Here is a 26,480-nt window from a genome sequence, read left to right as displayed (position 1 = left end):
ATATATATATATATATAATAATTATATATAAATATATATATATAAACGACCATATACAGTAACTTACCAAAAATGCCCCCATTAGACTTCTGGAACAAAAATATTATACCTTACTCTTACGAAAACATCCAATCCTAAATCAGATGACTGATAAATAATGCAAATAATACAAACATCTCACTCTTCTCACAGAGCTCCAAGAAAACAGACAACCACACAAAAAATACTGAAAAGGACTTCAACATCATCAAGAAATAAAGTTGGAAAATTATATACTTAAAAGGAGGGAGTGTCCAATCGACTTACAAATGCCAGCTCTGTATGGTAATGAATTGATTTTCAAGTTGAAAACCATGGGTTTCCTCAAAATATGAGTACACAATAATACTAGATTCTCTATGCTAGCTACACCAGAAAAAACCATTTTCTGAGACACCCAGGTCGTCCAAACTGTACACTTAGGAAAAACCTTTTCTTTTACATATAAAACCTTCAAACTCAGAAGCCATCACTCCGACCTCGTCTGGAGAGGAAGCCTGCATGTTCACTCATACTACCTTTCAACCGGTAGAATGATGGCTTGCTTTTAATTGTTCTTAAAGGACCAGATCTATTACCATGTGTTATAGGCAAAGATACCCCTTCTCCCACCAAGCTTGATGTTGAAAATGGTCTGTTTTCTATCTCGTCAAGGGGACCAGAGCTATAGTCCATAGTTATGAATGATGAAGCCTGTCCATACATTAAATGTGGTGTAGCACCACCTGCATTCCACCACCCGCTATCAGATGGTCCAATATCACTTTTGGAATCCAAATCTGGAACTGAAGAATCCTTTAGACTACCGCAGTCTTCACAAGTCTCGTCATTATCATTGTATATCAGTTTGAGAGCCTGTACAACTTCACCCATGAAGGGCCTATGAGTCACTTCAGAGTGGACACACATGGAAGCTATTGCAGCTACCTTTGCCATATCGTCAAAATTATATGTTCCAGCCAGTGCAGGATCCACCAATTGCTCCACACCTTCTCTGCTGGTCAAAAGAGGTCGTGCCCATGTTACTAGGTTTTCTTGTCCCTGAGGCTGGGACATATCCACAGGCTTTCGTCCAGTGAGAAGTTCCAATAGGACAACCCCATAACTATAAACATCACTTTTCACAAGCAAATGCCCAGTCATTGCATACTCAGGAGCAACATACCTGCAAATTCACAATATAAATTAAAATCAAATCTCAAGAGCCTAGCATCTACAGCATATTCATGGAACAAGAGACCTTACACTCCATCAGGCCCAGGTATAAAAGTACATCAGTAATCTGTATAAATGCATCCGTACATGAAACAGATAAATCCAGGTGATACCGAATTTGTCTACTGATACATTCTTTGTTTGGTCCCATTAATATCTTTTTTTAATTATCAGAATTTTTGTCATATGAATGAAAAAAGAATCCTCCTTTAGATTTCTTGGAAAATTTATTTGGTCATTCAGAACATATAGTATCTTGAAAGTACTTATGGATCCTTCCAGAATCATCATGTTATAAAAATAGCACTTGATCTAGTGAATGACACAATAAAATTTATTTGGTCATTCTGAACATATATCTACAATAGTACTTATTGATCCGTCCAAAATTGTTAAGTTAAAAAAAAAAGCACTGAGATTTACTGAATGACACAATAGAATCTATATTTTTCTAGATTAAATAGAATGTAAGAAGTTTCATTCGTTCAATAAATTTCCTTCCCTTTATTTTTTCCAGTTTGTCCACTAATCATACATGTAATAATAAGGAAAAAAAATCAATATAAAACTAGAAAAGGTTAAATCTCGATACATAAAAATTTATGTCAAGTATTTGCCGAAGAAAATCAAGACTCATTACTATTTCAACACACGACACGTATGTGTAAAATACCTTATCTTGTGTCAAAGACCAAGAAGGGAAAGAAGCCCCCTATGATCATTCGTTCCCTTCATTATTCGTTTTGTTATACTTCCGATACAGTCAAGATGTCACATTTATTGTACTTTTGGAGTATTAAAGATAAATTTTATGACTCCTAACACCTGCCCTTCTAGCTTATTATGAGTAGTAGATGTCCACGCATATCAGCTTAAGAATCAATTATAGATAGCCTCTTCATTATTGCAGTGGTAAAACCCCCCAGCCCCAAACAGTCCCACCTACAGGCTTTGGGGTACAGTTGTATGACATATATATATATATATATACTCCCATCTTTCAATCAACAAGAAAGGACACTAATTCTACTTCAGTTATGATGAATGCAGAATGTATTCTTCGTCAAAAGATAAGACATAAATCAACGTCTTAAAGAGTGAATCAGGCTAAGTTTTCGCAACATTGCACCACATGAACTTAAGTTGGATGGATTAAGGAGGATGTACTTAATAAGAAACCACAGTCACCATTCACTAGTGACAACCAACCAATTTTCACACAAGATTGACAGATATTCGCAGCGACAGCTTTAGATAAAGTGGTAAGGCTGCTACATAAAAACTCTAATATTTTCATTTTTACGTTTTTGTTGATTGACCAAAGCCTCAATAAAAATGTGGCTTTACCAATATGAAAAGAAGTTCCTCGAGAAAAATAGAACGGTATTTAGAGAAGAGTACAACACCAAGTGCATACCCAAAAGTTCCCATAACACGGGTAGATATATGCTGGCTTCCTTCTGTAGCTTCTCTTGCCAATCCAAAATCTGAGACCTTAGGGGTGTAGTCATCTTCTAGCAGAACATTGCTGGCCTTAAAATCACGGTGGATTACTCGAGGATTAGAATCCTCATGCAGATAAGCCAATCCTCTCGCAGCACCAAGAGCAATTTTCAACCTTGCATCCCAATCGAGAGGCCCCTTTACTGTATCAACACCTGTAATATTAAAAACAATGATCACAACCTAGACATATGTAGCTCAATTACGTAACCCCAGATCAGGTTGGTTAATGTTGGTTTCAATGCCCTTCCCCTAAGCATGATTCGACCTACAGTAAGTAGAGCTCCCTACTTAGCTTACCCCTCTTCCAACTCTATTCTCACCCCAAGAAAGGGAGAGACATAGAAGGGGACCTCAATAGGAAGAGAGCAGCATGACTACTACTACCAGTGGAAGCCTTGACTTAACAGTAAGGTCGAAGTAAACAAGCTCTAAAGAGATAAGACAGATAGAAACTTGAAAGCTGGTAGAGGAAAGCGTACCATGCAAATGAGACTCAACACTGCCATTATGTACAACCTCATATACCAAGCAACGCCTGTGTCCCTCAATGCAAATACCAATTAGTTTCACAAGGTTTCGGTGATGCAATCGACTCAACATCTCAACTTCTGCAATAAATTCACGGTCCCCATTCTGATTATCCCGAGTAAGCAACTTTACTGCAATCTCAGTTCCATCTTCCAGAATGCCATGATATACACGCCCAAACCCTCCTTCACCCAGAATTCTCCTTGAACTGAATTTATCTGTAGCCTTCTCAAGTTCAACAAGTGAAAAAGCTTTCACAGAGAGTGCACAAGTCGGAATCGATGCAAAGAGGGACATGGATGTCGAGCTTGCTAAGCTACTTGATAAAGTAGAATCAATACCTGTGGTTGATTGAAAAAAACAGCTATTATCAATCCTAATCTTGCATCTCATATATAAATGACATCAGCAAAACATATACCAACTCTGTATTTTTAGCTCCAATATTTTGACTTTTTCGTAATTCATATACTAATTTTGAACGGTACTTTTGGACTTATGTACAAAATAAAAAGTGAGTATGGAGGTGGTGTTGGATTCATCTCAATGCAAATCTTCAATATATCAACATTTTAAACTTGTACTTACAACGAATTACAGATATTGATGGTCAAACTTGTGTGTTGGCAACTGTGAAAGTCCAAATGTAGCAACAACAAAAAAAAGTAGAACTTATGTACCATCATTGTGTCAAAACTAAATAAACTGAAAAAACATGCAAAGCCAAACAAGCAGAAAAGTTGAACATATACTGGACGTCAAGCAACAACATGAAAGCTATAATACCCAAAGCTAACCACTACTAAAACCACAAATCGGCAAATCTTAATTGTTGAGAGGTAATCCCAGTATACATGTATAGTTTGTTCACTGTATCAGGAACATTTCAGGTAATGCTTAAGCGAAAACAAATTGGCTATGTACTATTCAATGTCATTTGCTGAGCATTATAAACTCGGTATCATGACTTATGCATGTGCTCCTTGTGTTTCATATGAATTATGATAGGGAACTGGACTAATGTCTTTCAAAGTAAAAATAAAAAATAAAAATCGGAATGTTAATTATATTCAAAATATGTTGATAAAAATTACTCATCTGTCCCAAAATGTTGATCAGACTTCCCTCATATATATGTCCCAAATCGTTTATCACCTGTCTCTTTTCTAGTTGACCCTTCTCCCTCTATCAGATGGACCCTTTTTCATTTCCCACAGCTATAATTTCTGTAACATCTTCTCTCTCTACCCACTGACAATTTCTAGTTCTACCTTTATAACCATTCTCTCATCTTTCCAGAAAACACACCTACCACATTCTATGCCCCAACCATCACCCTCACAATTGTGACAAATCCTGTTATTGATGTTGGAGGCTTAGTTACATGGACTCTTTAATTCACCTCAAGTACCCGTGTCAGATCCTTGACACTCGAACGTGTACACGGATACTTGGACACTTCATTTTGGGCAAAAATCATTGAAAACTTTCATAGATTAGCCGAGTAAGACACTTAGACATGTATTCATATCAGATATGGGTATATCAGTCCACGTAACATAGGTCGGAGGGAGTATAAAAAGTACTATCTCCATTCCGCAATACATGCATCATATTCCTGTTTCACAATAATTGCAAAAATTCTTGGTTTGGTTTCTATTTCATGCAAAAAGACACTTATGTCCTCACTTGCCCTCTACCACATGTGCAACACTACTTTATTCGTAGTCACATGGGCAATGCACTTTCTCTCCTGTTCCTTAGTTCAAGAGTCACTTTCCCAATGTTGCAAGTATTGCGAAACGGAGGTAGTATACCATTATTTACATTGGTAAAAGGCTTCCATAATAATAAATTTTCCATCGATGTTCTTTTGAGGGGAATTAATTTCAATGCTTCTTTGAAAAATGTGGACGCTTTATCATGAAATGGAGAAAGTATTTCGCAGTTAGAGTCCATAAAGGTAATAATGAAAGCCATAAATTTAGAAGCTAGCTAAAAAGATTCTAAATTTAATCTAGTTGAGATAAACAATTATGCATAACTATCAAAGGACTTAAGCAAAATGTAAACTAGATAATAGTCATGACACCGGACCAAAGCTAGTTTTTCAATAAATTAAGTGTAGGCATCAACTTATAAGATATAAACTTTTGATGCAATTATATTCAAATCGAGATGATCAACTGATGTTCATTCAGACCCCATGCATCTTTTCAATGCAGTCAAATGTTATCATTTTACATCTTTGAGAGGAACTTTTAGGATAGAAAACCGGCAACAATGGCTTGCAAGTATATTCAGTGGCGGACCTAAAGGAGTACATGGGGGTACAACTGTATCCCCAAATAAAATAAAAAAAGAAAAGAAACACACGCTAGATTTTCGCGAAGGGCCATGGACGCGATTTCATTCCTCTTTCCTCTCTCTCATACTCTCACACTCCTCTCTCTTTTCTCTCTCCTCTCTCCTCTCTCTCAATAATGAACGGCACACTCAAAGTCTCAACCACCGAGGCAGGCACCAACGGTCGACGAAAATACCAGAGCCCACAGCAGCGAGGACTTCGTTGACCGCCGTTCGCCACCTTTAATTCGAAGTTCAACTTCACGTCTTTGCCGACCCCGACTAGTGAGCACTGAGCAGCAAGTTGATGGACAGGTTGAGCTGGAGTGGCCACAACAGGCAAAGGAGGCAAGATTTTATTTTTGTGTTTTAATTTCATATTTTCCAACTTTTATAAGTTTATATACTTAGATTCTTAGATTAATTGAATATTTAGATGTAAGTTGTTGAATGTGAACATTGTTCATTAATTAGTTAGGGTTTGCTTATTGAATTCATTGAAATCGAACAATTTATTAACTTGGGAACGAATAAATAGTGTTAAGTTCATGATAAAACTGACTTTTGGCGAATTGGGGGGTGGGGGTTTACCTATTTCTTATCAGATTATACAAAATGGATCCTAATTTAAGATTTCATTCGCTTGAAGTGACGTTTAATTGAATATTAATTTACATAAGAGGAAAAAGCAACGCAATTAGTATGTTCATAGTCCAAACAAATTGTTAAATTTGTCGGTTAATTATATGGTAGTTCACATACAATAAAAACAAGTCCAACAACAACAACAACAAAAACTTTGGACAATTTTTATGCTCCTAAAAAGTAAGTCGAAAGTAGGACGTACTACTAGTTAGCACTCACACCATAAAACAATTTTTGTGAATTTTTTTTCCCACTACTTTTTGTGTTTGTTGTATTTCATATCCCCAAATTCAAATCCTAGGTCCGCCACTGAGTATATTACTAGGTAATTGCTCCGTTTTTCAAATAATATTAAAAGAAAAAGATAATTGATGCTTCTAATGAAAAACAGACTATCAAAAAATCATTATTTTTTCAAGATACTTTAGCAAGTTTATCAACTATAGTTAATTCATTTATCCCCCTTTAAGATAATACAATAATACATACATGTTGTGATCCAACTTGTTTATGGTAAAAGCTTATATGATAGTTTAAAAAAAAAATGATAAAGTAGTGGGATAGGGTGATTAGTTAACGAGCAAGTGGCAGCTAGCCCTCATAGTGAAACTATAACTGTAAACATGAAGGTTGTAGACTACTATGAGACCAGGTAAAGCAAAAACTATTCGAAACATTAATTTCCACGAACTTAAATAACTCAAAAAAAATTCTCGAAATATTACCAGTTTTCTTATTGATAGATGGCGTGAATACAGGTCCAATTGCATTTGACGGTTTCCTAGTCTTTCTCCATTTTATGAGTACAGAAAGTGCTGCACAGAGAGCCACCAATAGAACCAATGCAGAAAATACAATAACAAAGACAATTTTTGAACTTAATTTCTGATTTTTGTTCAGAAAATTTGCAGTAATTGGGTCTGCTCCATCGCCAATACTTCCAGTTGGACTACCAACATAGCTCCCAGAAGGAAATGATGAAGGAATCCCTGTAAAATAGCTTTTTCAGAAATCACAACTGCAGAACAAGTAGCACGAATATGGTTCCTAGTACGAAAAGAGTACCTGGATAATTAACATAAATCACATCATAGTCACCAAAAAGAGTTCTATTAAGAGGCACCTCCTTTCGCCTCAATCTCTCATAAGTCAATATAGCAGTGGTGTTATCAAACTTCTCACCCAGTGGAACCAAGTTAATATCAACTAGTGTCCTCTCCTGATTCTGGGAATCAGCAGTTGCCCCTACTATTTGCACTTGACTGTGCTTGAGATATGTGCCTGATGCAACCTCAATTTCTAGCTCATTAACCTCCGGAAAGAGAGCATAAACAGCAATACTCAGCAAAAGCCTGACTTTCATGGGAAAAACACACCCGCAAGGAGTTCCAATGGGAGTAGATGTAAGTGGATCCAAACATATTGGACCACAACCTGCAGTATAACATATTGAAATTTAATTTTTTAAGCAAAGAGCAACAAGGAAAACTACACAACATGAACAGCTGGAAACAGGATATATTGCCTGTCATCGTTCATCATTCATCAATCTTCCATATATGTGTTTCTAAGTAAACCAAATAATTCAAGAGAACAAATCTAAACAGGGTCTACACTTGCTACAGGCTAGAAACACAAAGCTAGAGGAATGAAATCCCCAGTCATCTTGTACCTTTTGATGCTTGTACAAACCAACACGAAATTGAGAAGACATATAGAACAGATTGCTAACAATACATAATTGTCAATAAGCCATTTCGATGTGCACCAAACATTCAGCACATCAGTGTTTGCGCACACAAAAGGTAAAGCACTGCTACCGTATGGGAAAATAAAGAATCACTTTCCAAGAACCTGGATGGAGATTTGTACATCCTCATTTCAGGTAGACAGTCATGCACTTGCTTCAATATATAACTTTAAATTCTAAAGGTCAATTAAATTCTTCTCTGAGGCCTTGAAAATCTAGGATGACAATTAAAAATCAAATAGATAATATGTCAAAAAGTTCAACTTAGCAAACAACACGCAATTCCCATGCCAGCAAACACCATCATAATGTGGCTGACGTCTATATTTCTCTACTTATATTACTAAGCTAAGCACCAAGAAAAGCATTTATGTCTCTACTTAAATTATTAACTTAAACAGCTAGAATTCTACAATGAGAACAAAATGATGCTCTGAGACATGTGGCAGTTACGAGTTAAACCCAGTAATGAATCCCTTAAAAAACTAAGACAATTAAAAGAAAACAAGAGCTTCTGCAGCACGTAAAGATGATAAAATCATGCCCATCAGCAACCAACTACCAGTTATATTAAAATGCCTCACTCTCAGATCTTAGTCAAGTTAGTGATAGAGCAAGTTCTTACATGAGAAGTGCAAATGTTCCACAAAAATATATCTAACATACATAACAGTATTAGTAGTAACTACTACATTCTACATTTAGCTGTTGTCTCAGATAGACAGATATACCAGCAAGATACAAGAGCTACATCTTACCATCAGGTCAAAGAGGGAATATGAAGTACTGAATATTGGAATTTCAATGACAAGGAATTTCAATGACGTGATACTGCAGCAACTTGTTTAAAGCTTCTGACAAGTCTTACAAAATAAACTATTTAACCCATACAAAAGACAGTTCATTCTAGTTAATCTGCATTAGTTTAAACGATACTTATTCTGAAGTCAATCAATTACCTGGTGCAGCACTAGGGGGTGGAGAGCTATGGTGGTAATGGGGGCTCAGCCTATGACGATGCCGGCGATGTCTTCGGAAGGATCTATGATGGGGAGCAGCAACAGGACCTGCAGAGTTTCAAAACAATATAGTAAGAGCTATTTTTAATTGATAGCATATGAATTTAGTATAAGATAGGTGGTAAAGACCTTGATATGCAGGAGATGGTGAGGGTGCAGCTGAAGGTCCTTCAGATGGCTTAGTCCTCCGCATCAAGTGCTTGGCTCTAGGAGAAGATGATATACCACTGGAAGAGGCTGCAATCCAAAATTAAATTTCAGATTTTCAGTTATTAACTCAAACAACATGACTTTTGTACAAGAAGTAGTTAAGAATAAGAGCTAAATTATCACTCAGAATGTATATCAATAAATTGAAGTTGTCTGAGTTTATGTCAAACAGCCAACAGTTACTGAATTTGACCAATAAAGTCTTATTTTCAGGCCCTTCAGATGTTTATATACACAATATCAGGCATGCATGGTCTCAGATATGATTCAGGTTTCAGCACAGCTAACTCAAAAACTAGTAGCTATGAGGGTCATGGATGCACAAAAGATTTAAAATAATACAATCAGATCAAGAAATTAACATGATGAAACTAAGAATAACATAAAGGGTTGTTACTCTAACCAGTCTCTAGGATTCATGTAACTAACCTCCAATAGTGAAATTCATGCCTTGATTTCTAGTGAAGTTTGAGTTATGTATCCAGGAATTCTAAGTTTACTACGTAGCATGGGTACTTCTACTAGGTTACGTACTCGTACTCGTACGTATCGTGTATGGGTAAGCGTATCCATTCCCAAAATTCTAATATTTCATCATTTTCAGTCCCCAAATTCGAACCCGAGCCCGTACCCGTCTCTGTGCAATTTCTAACCATATATGCGAGTCATTTAGATGATATCTCAATTTAAGGTTATAATGGACAACATCAAAACGCCCAGTATATATAATGTGCTTCTTATATTCAATTATTTTGAAGGCATTCAAAGCAATTCAAAACAAATAGGAGGAACAACCTCTCCCTATATGCAGACGCTGAGTATACCTAACCTTTCTGCACCCTGCTTACGTGGAAGTCTGTTTGGAGGCAGTGCGATAACACAAGTAATGCTGAAAGAGCTATATAAATTAAGAAGGGTTCACACAATATGTCCAAAGAGATGACAGTTAATTTTAACATAAAAATGACGGGATTCAGAAGTAGCACATGTCTTCTGTTAGCTTAGTAGTCAACATACTAAAATCCCCTATAAAGTGATATTGAAGCCTCGAAAGACACGTCTACATAGTTACACATCTAGGAACACCAAAAATATGAAAGACAAGTACGGCTATGTCAAAATCTTGTAAAATAAAAACACTTTTAAACAAACTCAGGCCTGTTCTTTTCGACATAAAACAGCTCAACTGAATTGAACTGAATTGATTGTAACTGAATTGAACTGAATTGATTGTAAGTGAACTGAACTTATTGCACTAAACTGAAGTGAATTGAATTAAACTGAAATGAATTAAATTATAACAAATAGAAATGATAGTTGGAGCTGAGCTGAATTCAACTGATTGCAATTGAACTGAACTGATTGCAATTGAACTGAACTTATTGCAACTAAACTAAACTAAACTAAACTGAATTGAATCGAAAATAAGGTGGGGAGAACAGTCCCGACTTCCCTTAGAAATAATATTTTGCACGTCCATATGCTCAGATTGAGCAACATATACATTAACTGTAATACTCTAAAACATAAAACAAAACTTCCAATATGAATATAGTAATGTCATATATGGAAAAACAAGATATTTAGTAAATAAAGATGCACTCCCAAATTCTAATTCGATTTACTGGGAGATTTTTCAGGTTATCTTGGACTTCAGTAAAAGCAACAAAGTTTCTTTTAACATTTGAAAATACATCAGGATAAACCAGAAAATATCATACTGGATCAGATTGAGAATAGACATCTATATTCAGTGTTCAAGGAGTCCCGAATTTGCTGCTGTGGACCATAATGGAGGAAATCAAGCACTTCTTTTAATTGTTTTCCACTTGTTATTTTCTGTGATTTAGTAGGCCCATGGAAATTCAAACACTCTATCACATTGACATACTTTAATCAAAATAATTATTTTAGACGGGGATTTAGCCATATAAAATCCAAAATGTCAAAGGTACAGCCCCGCTTAAAACTTTTTGTTCAACTTGTGTTCTTATACTATATCCCTTTCAAAGACATAACCAATACTAGGAAACTCATGCTTATTATCACGGGAGACACTAAAAGAGTTGAGTTTTCTATTACTAGCGACAAGACTTCAATATGTCTCTTCACTTGCAAGCTCACCGAAAGGAGATAAGACACACACACACACACACACACACACACACACACACACACACACACACACATAAACACATACATATATATATATCAAACAAAGCAATGTGTGAATATATTAATGACAAAAAATGATAAAAGGGCGCACCTGCAGACAATGCAAAATCTCTCTTAAGTAAAAATTGGCTAGGCAGCGCAAGAGGAGACAAGTATATGTGTGCAAATTTGAATCCTGCATGGAGAACGGAGACAAGAGGAAAAACATGTCAATCAACTTTGAGGATTTTGCTCCCATGCATAGGGTGAAAGCAACACAAATAGAAAAGGACGCATTAGGATTAACAAATTCAACAATAAAAGGAAGTGCATAGCTATGCAAGCCAAAATTTATTACCGGTCTTATAAAAAAACTGAATTAGCCTTACAAGATTTACAGTGTTGGAAATTCCATTGGATAAAACATATTACATTGTTTGATTAATCAAACTAAACACTCTAAGTTCTCTATGTAAATAACTTCCCATGAAAGTTGTGAGTTGAGACACAAAAGGTTGCACCTAGGGGGACTAGATTAGTGAACTTCCCTTATATCCACGTGCTATATGAGATTGAGAACCATAGTCGTTTGCATCAACTTCAAAATCTATCAATCAATAAATCCTATAAATTAAAAAATACAAAATCCTTAAGGTTCGGAACCTTGTTTAGCGCATAGACTCCCATCGCCTTATAACTTTCACAGGATGTTAGAATTTGTCAAGCCAAACAAGCTTGCAACTTATATGGAGATACATGAATAGTTGTTATATAAGGAACTTATTCTCATTAGAATATGACAATGACTGCTTGCTACACAGCAACACCATCTAATTAGACAACCAAATATTGTTCAAACATTTAGAACCCCCCCCCCCCCCCCAAATCAGAAATTGTATCCCATAACCTCTATGAAGTAGTATAATTTCATCGGATTTCCTTACATTTCTACTTTATACGCACACGCGGCGTAGTCTGAATCAGGTAAACCTTCAAAAGCCACAAATAAATTCCCCTAAACAGCATAACCCAATTTGCTTCAAAAGATATTACTAGTACTAAGTACTAACAAAAGTTTACACTACCGACAAATCTCAACTTTGACTTACTATATTCATTCCTTTCATACAAACAAACAAACAGATACTAAAACCTCCAACTTGGGAAAATTCAAATTCAAAAAAATAAGCTCCAAAAAAAAGACGTAAAAGGTACAACAATTTACCGTGAGAAAAATCAGCAAGCCGAAACACCGACGAAACAAAGAGAAGCAACAACACTGAAAGTCGCATCTTCTACCACACACCACACTCCACAGTAGTAGTAGCAACACAACAATTGCAACAAAACTATCATCTTAAACATTCCAACAATGGCGCACTCAAACATCCAGTATTCCAATAAAGTCTCCACCGACAGTAAACAAATTCCAAAATCTCCATTAATTTTAGGGTTTGCTCAAGCGAAATTGTAAAAATTTAAACCCTAGCTTCGAAATTGGTGCACTGAATGCAGGATTTTCCGCAGTAAGATCCACGAAGTGCGGCAAGAGATCTGAGACGACGAGAACTGAAAAAGCGCAGGTATGGAGGAGAGAGAAAAAAGAGAGAGGAGAGAGAAAAATGGAGGAGAGAGAAAATGTAGAGGAAGAAGGAAGTGAGGTGAGTAGAGTGGAGCTTTTATTGCTGCTGGGTGTTGTTGCTGCTGCAGCAGCTGCAAGGTCACTCACTCTTCACTGCACTCGTTTACTATTCTTTGATTTTGTTTGTCTTTTCCCACGCTCTCAACTTCTTAAGTGTAACTCACTGCTTTTGGATTTTTTTTCTTTTTGGCTTTTGTTTGTTTTCTACTTTGGGATTCTTCTAATTCTAACTTGTGTGTGTTTTATTTTTTGGATTATTAGGCACAGGTTTATCCGTTAATGTTGGACAAAGGGGTGTTTGGTAATTACTCCTAGTCTGGATGTTTATATTTCCTTCGTATCAAATAAGATGCTACATTTTGTGAATCACGAATTTCGAAATAATTTTTCTTAGTGTATAATTAATTAGAGAGTGATATGTGATTAAATTAATTAATAATACAACTAATCTATTTCACCAACATCTGGGATCCACTAGCACTACCCTGTCAACGCCAGCAGCCACCACTTCGTCATCACAACACCACCCTGCCACTAGCTAAACCAAACACAACACCACCAGCATCAACCCAACACCATGAGAACCACGATAACACCACCAGCATCAACCCACCACCATGACAACACCACCAGAATCAACCCGCCACGATAAAAAACACAACAACAACACCCCACCAGCACTAGCACCACCATTCGAAACCACAACCCAAAAACAAAATCGAGAAAGATAAGATTTTCATAACAATTTTTTAAAGTCATTTTACCCCACCACCACCTTCACCACCATCGAAGAAACCAGATCCCATATCAAGAAACCCACCGCACCACCATCACTTCTCGTCAGAAAAACACTTAAAAATTGTAATCCCCATAGATTTATGGATTTTCTAAATATATTCTAATGTATAGTTATTTATTTTAAATAATTTATTTGTTTAAAGGTTAACTATTTGAAAGTCAAAGAAATTATTTTAATTGAATTAAGGAAGTTAAAATATATTGTCTAGGCATGTTTTGAAAAAAATTAAAAAGCTTAAAACACTTTCTAGATTTGGAAAAAGATTTCTAAGTGGGTATGAGGAACCCAAAAACTTTTTCGATTAGGAAAATGACTCCTAATTGGGTATGGAGAACACAAACACTAATTTCATTAATCATTAAACTCTATTTGAGTTCAATCACCTTTTCCTAAGCCCACAAGAGGAAACGGTAAAAATCTCATAAACCCCACTTTTTTTTTCTCATGCAACTTATTTTCTTTCTCCTCCTTTTTCCCCAAGATCTCGACCCCTCTTTCTTTTTCTCTCTCTTTCCTTTTTGTCTCTCTTCCTCTTCGGCGCTCCTCTCCTCCGTCGACGATGCAGCACCATTCCCACCGCCGACGAGCCACAGCACCGCGGCCTTGGCGTCACGGGTCTCTCCTCTTCTTTTCTTGGTTTGTTTAATTTCTTCCTCCTCAAGTTAATTTCAATGCAAATTTTATGTTTTCAAGATTTGTTTCAATATGATTATGTTTAAAAGTTATAGTTTAATGATTTAATTATGAATCTAAGATTATATAATTTATGTATTGAAGAAATGAAAATTCATATTTACTTATTATGTTTGAATTGGATTTTTAATTATGAAAGCATATCTTTTTAGGGTTTTAAAGATTGGAAAATTATAGTAGTATATTATAGTTTATGAGATTGATTGTACTTATGATTTAAAATATGTTTAAGCATGTTTAAAAAGAATTCCTAATATATAATATGTTATTGGAATTTTGAAAAGAGTATTATTGATGGAGATTTATGATTTTAAAACGTGAGTTTTAAGTGTTTTTGACAGCTAGTATAGTAGTACTATACTAGGACTTGGAGGCTTTAATACTTAAGTTTTAATGATGGGAAAGGTTTAAAACACTTTTAAGAAGGATTTAAAGTATCTTATTGTTGCTGTAAATTTACAAAGAATTGATTGTGGATTTATATTGGTTGTTTTAGACAGAGAATTCTCTTTAGGCAACTTTTAAGGTTGTGAAAGTTGTCACCCAATTTGTCTACACAAGGTACGTACATAGCTATGTGTTGATTGAATTAGTATCATGATTTTAAGGATGAGAATTATGTAGTATCATGTATAGGTCACTATTTTGAGTTCATATGTGATTACTATTAAGTTGGATTTGCATGTTTTATGTCGTTGTGTAAAACATGTTGATTATGATATTTATGTTATGTTTGTATGGAAGATTGATGCAAGCATATGGGATTTGGGAACTTTATTGTATTAATACATATGAGGGATTAATATATATTTATTGGTTTGGGTCATGATTGAATCATGTTGTTCCCTTTTTATTATTTCACTACTTTATAAGGACCGACTTATTTAGTAAGTTAATATTTTATACCTTTGAAAGATTGGTTGGTTTTTGGCTAGGTTCAACAACTAAGGAAGATTGGATTAAAGTTGGAATTAATCTTGGATTGTTAAGTTGTTTGATCACTTATCTAATCCTTATGAGTTATAACAAGTAATAAATCATTAATCATGTGAAGTGAAACGTGAATAACAATAGATTTAGACTTGTGCACGTCTGAAGTGTTGGACAAGTAGAGAGTTGGAGTACATGGCAGTAGCCCATGGCTTTTCCTGGGACCGGATTGATCTATATGTCCAACTTTTATTTAAAAAGTTCCTCTATATCTTAGGTCATGGCAATACAAAGTCGCGCCCGTATTTTGTATTCCAAAGAGAAAGTTGATTTTTAGTCAGACAGCTCGTTCCATTGACTATTACATTTAAAGTAATTAAATTATTGGTTGTGAAGTTTAGTTTAGCAAAAGTAATCTGCAAGGTTATTATATTATTATTTATTCCTGATTGTTATGTAGTAGTATCATGTTAGGATTATTTATTTTTTATTATGTAGTACTCAGATTTGTTGATTACGTGTTTTTCTGTGTGTATGTTGGCCATGGCTATGCCTTATTGATCATGTGATGACCCATCTTGGTGAGCAGTCTGTAGGGATCAATAGTGCATCCCCCATCTATAGGTTTGAAGATGATGCATCATGGGTTCGGGACTTGGAGAGTTGTGTAGATAATTTATCATAGTTGAATTTATTTTTCGTTGTTGACCTTAATTATTATAGTTGGTTTTGACAATTGTCGTTAACTTTGTCTTTTGTTGGTTTGACTAAGTCCTATTTATAAAGTTATTATGATTTCCGCTGCAAAATTCTGAATAAGCTGATACGTTATCACACGGACGATAATGCTTTGATGATTCTCTAAGTTTTATATTTATAAGGTATTTTGGAAAATAGAGAATTATCGGGGTGTTACAAAAACACAGTTCGACAAAAACCCAGAAAAAACCCCAAACACAGACCGAGAAACCAAGAAAAACCCCAAACCCCACCACCATTCATTCCTCTTTCTTCGTTGTTGGTCATCATCTTCAAATCGGGAACATATTGTTTACTTTTGCAGATGGACGAAGTAAAATTTCTGTGTGTCTTGCTTCCACCGTGTTAATAATTATTTGCAGATTATCAGTCGTTCTCACTTGTCATTGGATGACATATTGTTTAGTTCTGCGGATCATCAATCGTTCTCACTTGTCATTGGATAACATATTGTTTAGTTTTGTAGATCAATATGAACATAGAGTCACCGCCACCATTCTTTCTTTGTTGTTGGCCATCATCTTTGTTGTCTTCGACCAACAACAACATGGCAGTGGTGGTGGATGGTGATGGGAGATCGAAGGTGGATGGTGACGGTGGTGGTAGAATTTCGTTTTGGCTGATGGTCAGCAAGGGAGAGAGGGAGGAGGAGGAAGTGGAAGGTGTGGTGGCTAGTGGCCGTGGTTGTTGGTTGTGGAAGAACATAATATGGGTGATGGGTTGTGGGTTGTGGGTTGTGGAAGAAGAGAAGAAGAGTGGTGACTCACAAGTAGAATAAATGCTTATTGTTGCGGTCATTAAGTGACCTGTTGCGGCGATTTTGACCGTGCAACAATAGGTAATTAATATATTGATGCGGTTTTTAACCACATCAATATTTTAATGTATTACTGCGGTTTCTAATGAAAACCGCGACAATATATGTAATTTATATCAGAAAAAATTAATATATTGATGCGGTTTCTAAGACAAACCGCAACAATATACTTTATTTCATAATAAAAAAAACAAGCATATTACTGCGGTTTAGGGTATGACCCGCAATAATAGACACTGGCAAGTAAAAAAAATAAAAAAAAAACCAAAAAGAAGAACAGTAAGCATTCCATATGAAACCAACATCAAATCTCTCTGAGATTTTCGTTCCAGACGAAGAAAAAAAACAAAAAAAACAACCAAACCAGATCTGAAAAATTAAACCAACATCAAAAACCAAATTTTAACTGAATATTAAACTAAAATATGAACTCTTAACATAAATTGTAAAAATAAAATAAAAATGGGAAAAGGCAAGATCTAAACATCAGATCTAAATAAAACTGAAAAGAAAATGAGAAAATACAAAAAGAATTCAGCGACGATTTGCGACGTTTTCGGGGAGTTTTGCGAGTCTGCTGGGGAGTCTACTTGCTAACTCTTTGAAGACGTCGGCGAGAAGATGAACGACCGACATTGACTTGCGATCGAGGAAGAGAGAACGGCTGATGAAAAGAGATTCGCGACAAAGAGATGCTGCCGACGAAGTCCTACTTGCTGTCGACGAAAAGAGAACGACCACGAAGGAGTTGCTGTCGACGAAAAGAGAACGGCGACGAAGGAGATGTTGAGAGGAAGGGAGATACGTGGAGTTTGAGAGGAAGAGAGATGTTGAGAGGAAGAGAGATGCGTGCAGGTTGAGAGGAAGAGAAGTTGAGAGGATGAGAGGATGAGGGGAAGGAACGACGTGAGTGATAAAAGTGAGGTTGAAAAAAAAAACCCTAACTGATGATTGTATGTTTTATACTTTTTTTTTGTATTTTTTTAATGATATTGTTGCGGTTTCTGAGAAAAACCCAGCAATATATTAAAATATTATTTTTTAATATTATTTTAATATATTGCTGCGGTTTTTGACAAAAACCGCAGCAATATGTCTGGTCAAATAGTCAACCTTTTTTTAAAAAAAATTCTGTTGATACCATATTGTTGCGGTTTTTGGCCAAAACCGCAGCAATATGGTTATTTTATATTTTTTCCATTTCTTTTTACGTGATATATTGCTGCGTATGGGTAAAACCGTAGCAATAAATATTTATTCTACTAGTGACTTGATGATATCATGGAGTAGTGAGAAAGATTAAGCAGGTTTATTAGTTTCATTATTTTAGATTAGATTATATCATCAAAATTAATTTTAAAGTAAGGATACTTAAGTAATTTTACAGACCCAAACTTACTAAATAAGGAAAGACAGAAAAGTGTAGCATCCCATTGATACGAAGGAAGTATCTTTTTAATTGAGTATGCATCAAATGAGTATGTATATATGTATATATATATATATATATATATATATATATATATATATATATATATATATATATATATATATATATATATATATATATATATATATATATATATATATATATATATATATATATATATATATATATATATATATATATATATATATATATATATATATATATATATATATATAAAATTTAATGAGTATTAATTTGATTAAATGAGTATGTGTCTTCTTAAAAGAGTATGAATAAAAATTAATTTTACAAATCAATGGTCAAATATTTAATTGAGTATGCAAATTTTAAGAATAAGTATGCCTTTGTCGAAATGATTATATATTAGTTGAAATGTATGCGCATTGTTAAATGAGTATGAAAATTCTCAAGTGACTACAAATTAGGATGGAATAAGTTATGTAAATTCAAATGAATATAGTAAATTTCAATGAGCATATGGGTATAATGATTCTTTTTTCTTTAACAAAATATGGAGTCCCATATTGAAATTTTAGCAATGTTAAGAGGGATTCCAAGTTAAAAGCATATGTAGAATGAGTTTGTTTATCTCAAACAAAAAAAATGGAGTCCCACATTGAAATTTTAGCAACACTAAGAGGGAAACCAAGTTATAAAGCATGGGTATAATGAGTTTGTTTTTCTTTAACAAACCATGGAGTCCCACAATGAAATCTTAGCAATGCTAAGAGGGAGACCAAGTTATAAAAGCATATGATGGGTGAGTGCACAAGCTCATGTACTTTGTACTTGACCTATACGATTGGGTATACGGCCTAAGTATTGCTTTAGTATTGACGTGGGCCTACATGGTTAGGCCGAAGTCCAACTTTTACAAATTAAGTTTCGGTCTCGATTCAGCTAATTAACACCCCTACATGAGCCTAATAAACAAGCTCATGAGTCGAATCTAAACGAGCTCACGAATCGAGCCTAAACGAGCTCACGAGCCGAGCCGAGCTCGAGCCGCAAATTCTAATAACGAGCTCGAGCCGAGCCGAGCCCATGAAAAGTTAAATGGGCTCGAGCCGAGCTCAGTACTATTCGGGCTCGGCTCGCTCGATAAGCACCCCTAATCTCGTCTATCTTCTTCCCTTTTATACTAGTCTTGTTTCTTCTATACTGAATTTCTGTTTTTACTATTCGTTCTTCTCAGCCCAAGAAGGTGTACCAACGGGTTGTGAACTTCTAATTTGTTGAAAAAATCCTCCATTTTTAACCGAATGAATATAGCAGAAAGCAGAAATATCAAACCAACACAAGAAAATCAGACGGTCATGATTTACTAGATGTTGATAATTGACGATGATGCAGCGTATTTGATGAGGTCAACAAGATTTTGTGAAGTGCTGTGGAGTAGGCAACGGAAAAATCCCAAATGAATTGCAGCGAAACAGGGTAAAACTCATTTGAAGCATGGAGAAGAAGAAAGAAAAGTGTGGGATTTTATTTTCATTTTCTTTAACTTTCAGTATCTTTTTCCTCTTTCTTTCCTTTCACCTTAGTTTGATGCACTTCTCGTTTTTGTTTTCATTTTCTTTATTTTATTTTGTTCCTTTTCCCCCCATATAATTACACTTTTTTTGTTCATTATCTTCTCCTATTTTTACAGGCTTTGAGTTTCTGGAATTTTATGATTCTCGAATTTGAATGTGATTGATTATTAACTCTTCATTTAGTCGTTTAGCTGGAGTCAACATTCAGCAAGAGTTGTAGCTCTTCATATAAGTATAGAGTACCATTAATGGATAATTTTTGTTTCAAATAAGTTTTTTCTGAATGTATTACTCAGATAACTAGTTTAGTTACTTGTTTGGGCTTATTTCCTGGGCTAAGCCAGCCAGGGACGGTTCAAGCCCAACAAAGCCTTAAGCCTCCAAAGGGCCCACCTGGAGTAGTGCCTCCCAACTGTCAGTGCCTTCCAGCTGGCCTACAGTTGGGATATCCCAAGCACTATAAATACTCAACCCCCTCATCAATGAGAAGGTATTGAATTCTTACCTAACAAACCAGAGCATCTCTCTCTAGACTTTATCTCTCTAAGCTTGATCACTGACTTGAGCGTCGGAGATGCGATCCCGGAACAACCCCCGGGGAAGTCTAACCATTACTTTTGCAGGATTCCGGCGTACGGACTTTGGACTCAGGACATTCAGATCTGACCCGGTATTCCCTAAGCAAAGGAATTAGAACACTTAATTTCTAGACAGAAACAGTTTGGCGCCGTCTGTGGGGATAGTACAAAAAGTTACTTCGCCACCACTCATTAAGACTTATTCACTCAGCTACTCAGCTCCAAACGCCAATTAACAATGGCACCAACCAAAAACACTCGCGGCAAGCCAGCCTCTGATCAGGTCGCTCGGCCAGAGAGAGGCCACTCACCCGCACACAATCGGGAACCCCAATCCCTCGGCCAGAGAGAGCCACTCACCTGCGCACAATAGGGAGGCCGAGCAGACCCCCTCTTCGGGTCGGAGGTCACCCACCGTCCAAACTCTGGACCCTCGGTCAGTCTCCCAACATGTTCAGCATGTCGAGCCTCAGCCGCTCTTTGCGTCTGACCTGGCCCTTATCACGGCTCAGCTCCAGGAAACTTTCCAAAAGGGCATGATGGATATGATGGCCATGCTCCAACAGAGGCAGCCGCAACAGGTCGTCCCGCTCAATCAACATGAGCCCAGAGAGCGCACAGTCGTCCGCTCCCAAAGGGACCACTCTCGTTCTAATCGGGATCCGCAGCCTAGCCGGTCACGGTCCGATGCGAGAGACCCAAGCCATCGGGAAAAAGAAAAGTCAGCGCGACAGGGGTCGGCCCGTCTACATGCAGATACCCATGTGTCTAAATCCCCAAGGGGTGGGGGGTGGGTCGGAAACCCCAAGACGCCCGAGAATTCCTTAACAACAAGAAACGCCTCAGCCAAGGCTATGACGCCCGGGAGTTCCTCAAGAAGAAAAGCAAATGACCGAGAGGCGCCAAGGGGACTCGGCTCATTCTAGCCTCCTGGCTAACTGGAGGTGGCTCAAGTTCTTATCCCCTTCAGCCAAGAAATCCTAGGGACCCAAACCCCGGGGAAAATCAAAACCCCCCTGATCGAGCCATTTGCGGGCCTAAGACCCGACTGATCATATGGCTAGTTATCAAGGCTCAAATGAGCGTCAGACAAGTTGCGAGGCCACTTGGTGCCGTTTCTTCCCACCACCTCAAAGGTCTGGCCTCAATTGGTTCCAAGAACTCCGGCGGGGGTCATCACTGACTTCGCCATACTGGAACACCTCTTCATCCACCAGTTCGTAGCTGGAAAGAGGCAAAGAAAAACCAGCCTTCATCTCATGGGGGTGAAGCAAGACAAGAATGAATCCTTGTCGGACTAATAAAGAGGTTCAAGAGGAGTCCCTCAAAATAACCGACCTACAGGATGCTGTAGCCTTTGCTGCCCTCATGTCCGGGCTCCAACCGGGTCGGCTCAGATGGTCATTGGCCGAGAATGAAGTAAATACTTACTCGGAAGCCATGGCTGGGCCCAAAGATTCATCCAGGCAACGGATATCTGCCGTTACTCGGATGAGGGTGGCAAGAAAAGAAAGATGAAGGAGTCACCTGGGTCAGCCTAAGCATCAAAGAACGGGGGCCGCGGGGATCGGCTCACCGATAATGGCAACGACCCCCGATTCAATAAAAACCGGAAAGAGATCTACTTTGACATCCGGAACAAAAATTGGCTTCCCAGGCCAAGCCCATCCGGACATCATCGTCTCGGAGGGATAAAAGCTTATGGTGATACACACAAGGAATGTGGCACACCACCAAGACTGTCGAGAGCTCAAGAAATCCTTGGATGGTTTGGCCGACCAGGGCAAGCTCAACACTACCTAAAGCGCTCGAGCGAAGAAAAGGGGAAGCAAAAGGTGGGTCAGTCGAACAGGGGACACGAAGGATTCATTGGTGTCATCGCTGGAGGATTCGCGTCGGGAGGCCTAACCGGCCGCACGCAAGGCTCACCTCCAAAACCTAAACATCAGGTACTTGATGTCCAGCTCCCCGAGCTAGTGGCCCCGTCATGACTTCGGGGAACCCAGTCGGACGTTGCACGTTCCGCACGACGACCCCCTAGTCATCGAGCTCAAAGTAGCAATACAAAGGTAAAGAGGGTATTGGTGGATAGTGGGTCATCCGCCGATATAATCACCCTTGACTGCCTCAAAAAGTTGAAGTACACCGAAGGGATGTTACCCCCTGGCTCAGCCGCTCATAGGCTTCGGGGGCAACTCTGTCCCCGGTCGGATCAATAAAATTACCCACTCGGATGGGTGAAAAGGGTAAGGGGAGAAGCCTACCGATCGACTTCTTGGTGGTAGACATCCCTTTGCCTTACAACATAATAATGGGGAGGCCCATGCTAAACAAAGCCAAGGCCGCCATCTCCACCTACCAGCTCCTCTTGCAGTTTGAGACTGATGACGGGAAGGTAGGAAAAATTCAAGGCGACCAACAGGCCGCAAGAGAGTGCTATGTGAATAGCCTCAAAAATAACACGTCCAAAAGGACTCGGACAACGACGTCCAAAAGGACTCGAAAAAAGAAAATACGAAGGGGGTCAGCCCTCAACGAGCCTCGGGGTGTACATAACTGAGAACCCCAAGCAATACGAACGTCCTCAGCCAGCCGAGGATGACGAAGAAGTCGCGATCGGCCAGGACCCCGGTCGGACCGTCAGGGTAGGCAAGGCCATGGACCCCCAAACAAGGCAAGATATCATCCAAGTGCTCACGGAGTACCAAGATGTCTTCGCCTATGAGGCCACAGAAATGCCGGGCTCGACCCGAAAATCATGTGCCATGAGCTTAACATCAAAGAGGGGTTCAGACCATCAAGCAAAAGCTCAGCACCAAGGTCCCGAAAGAAATGCCGCAGCAGCGCAGAGTCAAGAAGCTGCTCGAAGCGGGTTTCATGAAGAATGTCAATACTCGGAATGGCTGGCCAACGTGGTTTGGTCAAAAAGCCGAGTGGGGCATGGCGAATGTGTGTCGATTCACCGACTTAAACAAAGCCTGCCCAAAAGACAATCACCCTCTGCCAAAGATCGATAGGCTGGTCGATTCAACGGCAGGGCACGCCCTTCTCAGCTTCATGGATGCAAATGCCGGCTATCATCAAATTCCCATGGCCGAGAAGGATAGGGTTCATACGCGATTTATCACTCCTCAGGGGTCTACTGCTACAAAATGATGCCGTTCGGCCTCAAAAATGCCGGGGCACATATCAGCGAACCGTCAACAAAATCTTCAGCGACCAATTGGGTCGGAACATTGAGGTATAGTTGACGATATGATAGTCAAAAGCAAGGCCCAGTCGGATCACCCGCAGATCTGAAAGAAACGCTGAGCACCCTAAGGAAATACCGAATGATGCTCAACCCAAAAAATGTGTCTTCGGAGTTAAAGGGGGAAATGCCTCGGATTTCTAGTGGATGAGAGAGGAATGAGCCAACCCGGACAAAATCAAAGCGGTCTTAGAAATGAAATCGCCTCGGAACGTTTGGGAAGTACATCGCCTAACCGGCTGCTTGGCGGCGCTCGGTCGATTTCTCTCCCGGTCGGCTGATAAAAGCTTGTTGTTCTTCAAGGCCCTGAAGCGAAAAGAGTTCGCATGGGACGAGAAGCCGAGCAAGCCTTCCTGACCTCAAGAATCACTTGGCATCTTTGCCCAAACTGATCTCCCCCTTGCCGGGGGAACCCCTGTTTATCTACTTGGCTGTCTCGGACTACGCTCTTAGCGCCGTCCTAATAGCCGAGCGAGAAGGAAAGCAACATCCTGTCTACTTCATCAGCCACGCCTATAGGGGGGCCGAGGCGAAGTACAGCGATGTTGAGAAAATGGTCTTTGCCTTGTAATGGCAGCCGGAAGCTCAAGCCCTATTTCAAGCACATCCCATCAAAGTCCTAACCGGACAACCGCTCCGGAAGCTTATTGAGAATAGAAATCACTCGAGTCGGATGAGCGATTGGGCAGACCAGTTAGCAGATTTGGGCTCGATTCGAGCCCGAAGGCCATCAAGGCCCAAGCACTCGCTGACTTCATCACTGAATGCGCAACTCGACCCCGGTCGGTTCGCAAGAGGAGTGGGAGTTGCTTGTTGATGGGTCATCCACAAAGAGTGGTTGTGGAGCGGGCTGGTCATCAAACCCCGGTCGGAGAAAAAATTGAATATGCTGTTAAGTTCGAATTTCTCGGATCTAACAATGAAGCCGAGTATGAGGCCCTCATCCTCGGATACAGCTATGCATCCTAGCTGGGCAACATCATCATAGCCAAGTCCGACTCACAACTCATAGTGGGTCAGATTTCGGAGACTATGAGGCCAAGGAGGCAACATGAGGATGTACTTGGCCAAAGCCCGAGCTGTCATTGCGAAGGTTGTCCGGATTCCGGATTACCACATTCCTCGCTCGGAAAACAGCAAGCTGATGCACTGGCTCGGATGGCTAGTTCTGCTGAAGGGTCGGCCCCAGAACCATAACTTGGGAAGTATTGAAGGAGCCTAGCATAAATGCCAAAGAGCAGCTCGTACTCAATCGTCCTCAAACTGGATGGGGAAATTGTGGAGTACTTGCGAGACGGGACCTTACCCAGTGATCCTAAAGAAGCCGACCGGATTAAGCATAATCAGGTTGGTTCCTTTGGCATGAAAGGCAGCTCTATAAAAAGTCCTTCACTCATCCCCTCCTCAAGTGTATAACCCCGAGGAAGGAAATATGTCCTCCGGGAAATACACCAAGGAGCCTTGCGGAAGCCATCAAGGGGGAACATAGCCGGAAAGGCGCTAAGGGCAGGAACTATTGGCCTACTTTGAAAGCTGACGCCTCGGACTTAGTCCGCGGTGTCCCTCCTGTCAGATTCACTCGGACATACCAAGGGCACCTTCCACTCCCCTCACCACCATTCAAGCAGTTCTGCCTTCGACAAGTGGGGCATGGACTTGCTCGGACCTTTTCCCCCAGCTTCCGGGCAAAGGAAGTTCCTAATTGTGGCTATTGATTATTTCACCAAGTGGACCGAAGCCGAGCCACTGGCGTCAATTACTGACAAGCAGGTCAGCTGTTCATTGGAGGAATATCATTCACCCGGTTCGGAATTCCAAGAGCCTGGTGTCGGACAATGGCCGACATTCAACAGCGGGCCGACTCGAGATATTGTGCCCGGTTCGGCATTCAAACAAGGTTTCGGCGTCTCCCGCCCTCAGACCAACGGGCAAGCCGAGTCGGCTAATAAAATTGTCCTAAGGGATCAAGAAATCCCTTGATGCAGCTAAAGGGGCATGGGTAGACGACCTACCCGGAGTACTTGGTCGGCCCGAACAACAGTGAAAGAAGCTACCGGGCACTCCCCTTTCGGCTTGGTCTATGGTAGCGAAGCTGTTCTTCCGGTCGAGATGGGAATCCCTTCGCCTCAGATCACATTCTACGAGTTTGACCAAAACAAGGAAGAAAAACCCGTCAACTTAGACCTATTGCCAGAAACACGAGGCAATGCTTTGCTGCAAGCCATCCGGTACAAGCAGAAAATCACAAGGCACTTTAATAGGCGGGTAAAGCCTCGGCCAATCAGCCTAGGTGACTGGGTCGTTCAAAAGGTGGAAGCCACCAGACTTTCCCATCTCAAAGGGAAGTTGGGGGCAAATTGGGATGGCCCTTACAAGGTTACAGAGGTCATCAAGCCAGGGACATTCCGACTCGAATCTCCGAAGGGGTCCCCCTGGCTCGACCTTAGAACTTAGACAATCTCAAAAGATTCTATGTTTAATTTCTTTTCGTTACTTGCAATAGGGGCATATTGTAAGGCCAGCACTACCTGGTCGGTTTAGCAAGCAAATCCAATTGTAACTCGGACTTAACCAGTCCATGTACCAAGTCGGGTTTCTACCCCAGAAATAAAAAG

The 26,480-nt window shown here is 39.1% G+C and overlaps 1 protein-coding gene and 1 long non-coding RNA gene across 2 annotated transcripts; one reads left to right on the top strand and one right to left on the bottom strand.

Annotated features, from left to right (window-relative positions):
• Positions 1–247: 247 nt before the first annotated feature.
• Positions 248–13,164, bottom strand: LOC104899329 (receptor-like serine/threonine-protein kinase ALE2). Its single transcript, XM_010686500.3, has 9 exons — positions 12,638–13,164; positions 11,525–11,608; positions 9,178–9,285; positions 8,989–9,096; positions 7,345–7,713; positions 7,005–7,268; positions 3,240–3,629; positions 2,672–2,912; positions 248–1,204 (listed from the first exon to the last, which is right to left on the bottom strand). The coding sequence occupies exons 1-9, from the start codon at positions 12,702–12,704 to the stop codon at positions 499–501; spliced, it is 2,337 nt and encodes a 778-aa protein (XP_010684802.2). The 5' UTR covers positions 12,705–13,164; the 3' UTR covers positions 248–498.
• LOC125499327 (uncharacterized) lies at positions 1,178–2,477 on the top strand. The gene is made up of 2 exons (XR_007276111.1): positions 1,178–1,300; positions 2,305–2,477. It is a non-coding gene; the product is annotated as an uncharacterized LOC125499327 (long non-coding RNA).
• Positions 13,165–26,480: the final 13,316 nt, after the last annotated feature.

The sequence above is a fragment of the Beta vulgaris genome, chromosome 7 (genome assembly GCF_026745355.1).
Source record: "Beta vulgaris subsp. vulgaris cultivar EL10 chromosome 7, EL10.2, whole genome shotgun sequence".
NCBI lineage: Eukaryota > Viridiplantae > Streptophyta > Magnoliopsida > Caryophyllales > Amaranthaceae > Beta > Beta vulgaris.
Note: the sequence above shows the minus strand (reverse complement) of the source record. Positions and strands in the feature narration are given on the sequence as shown.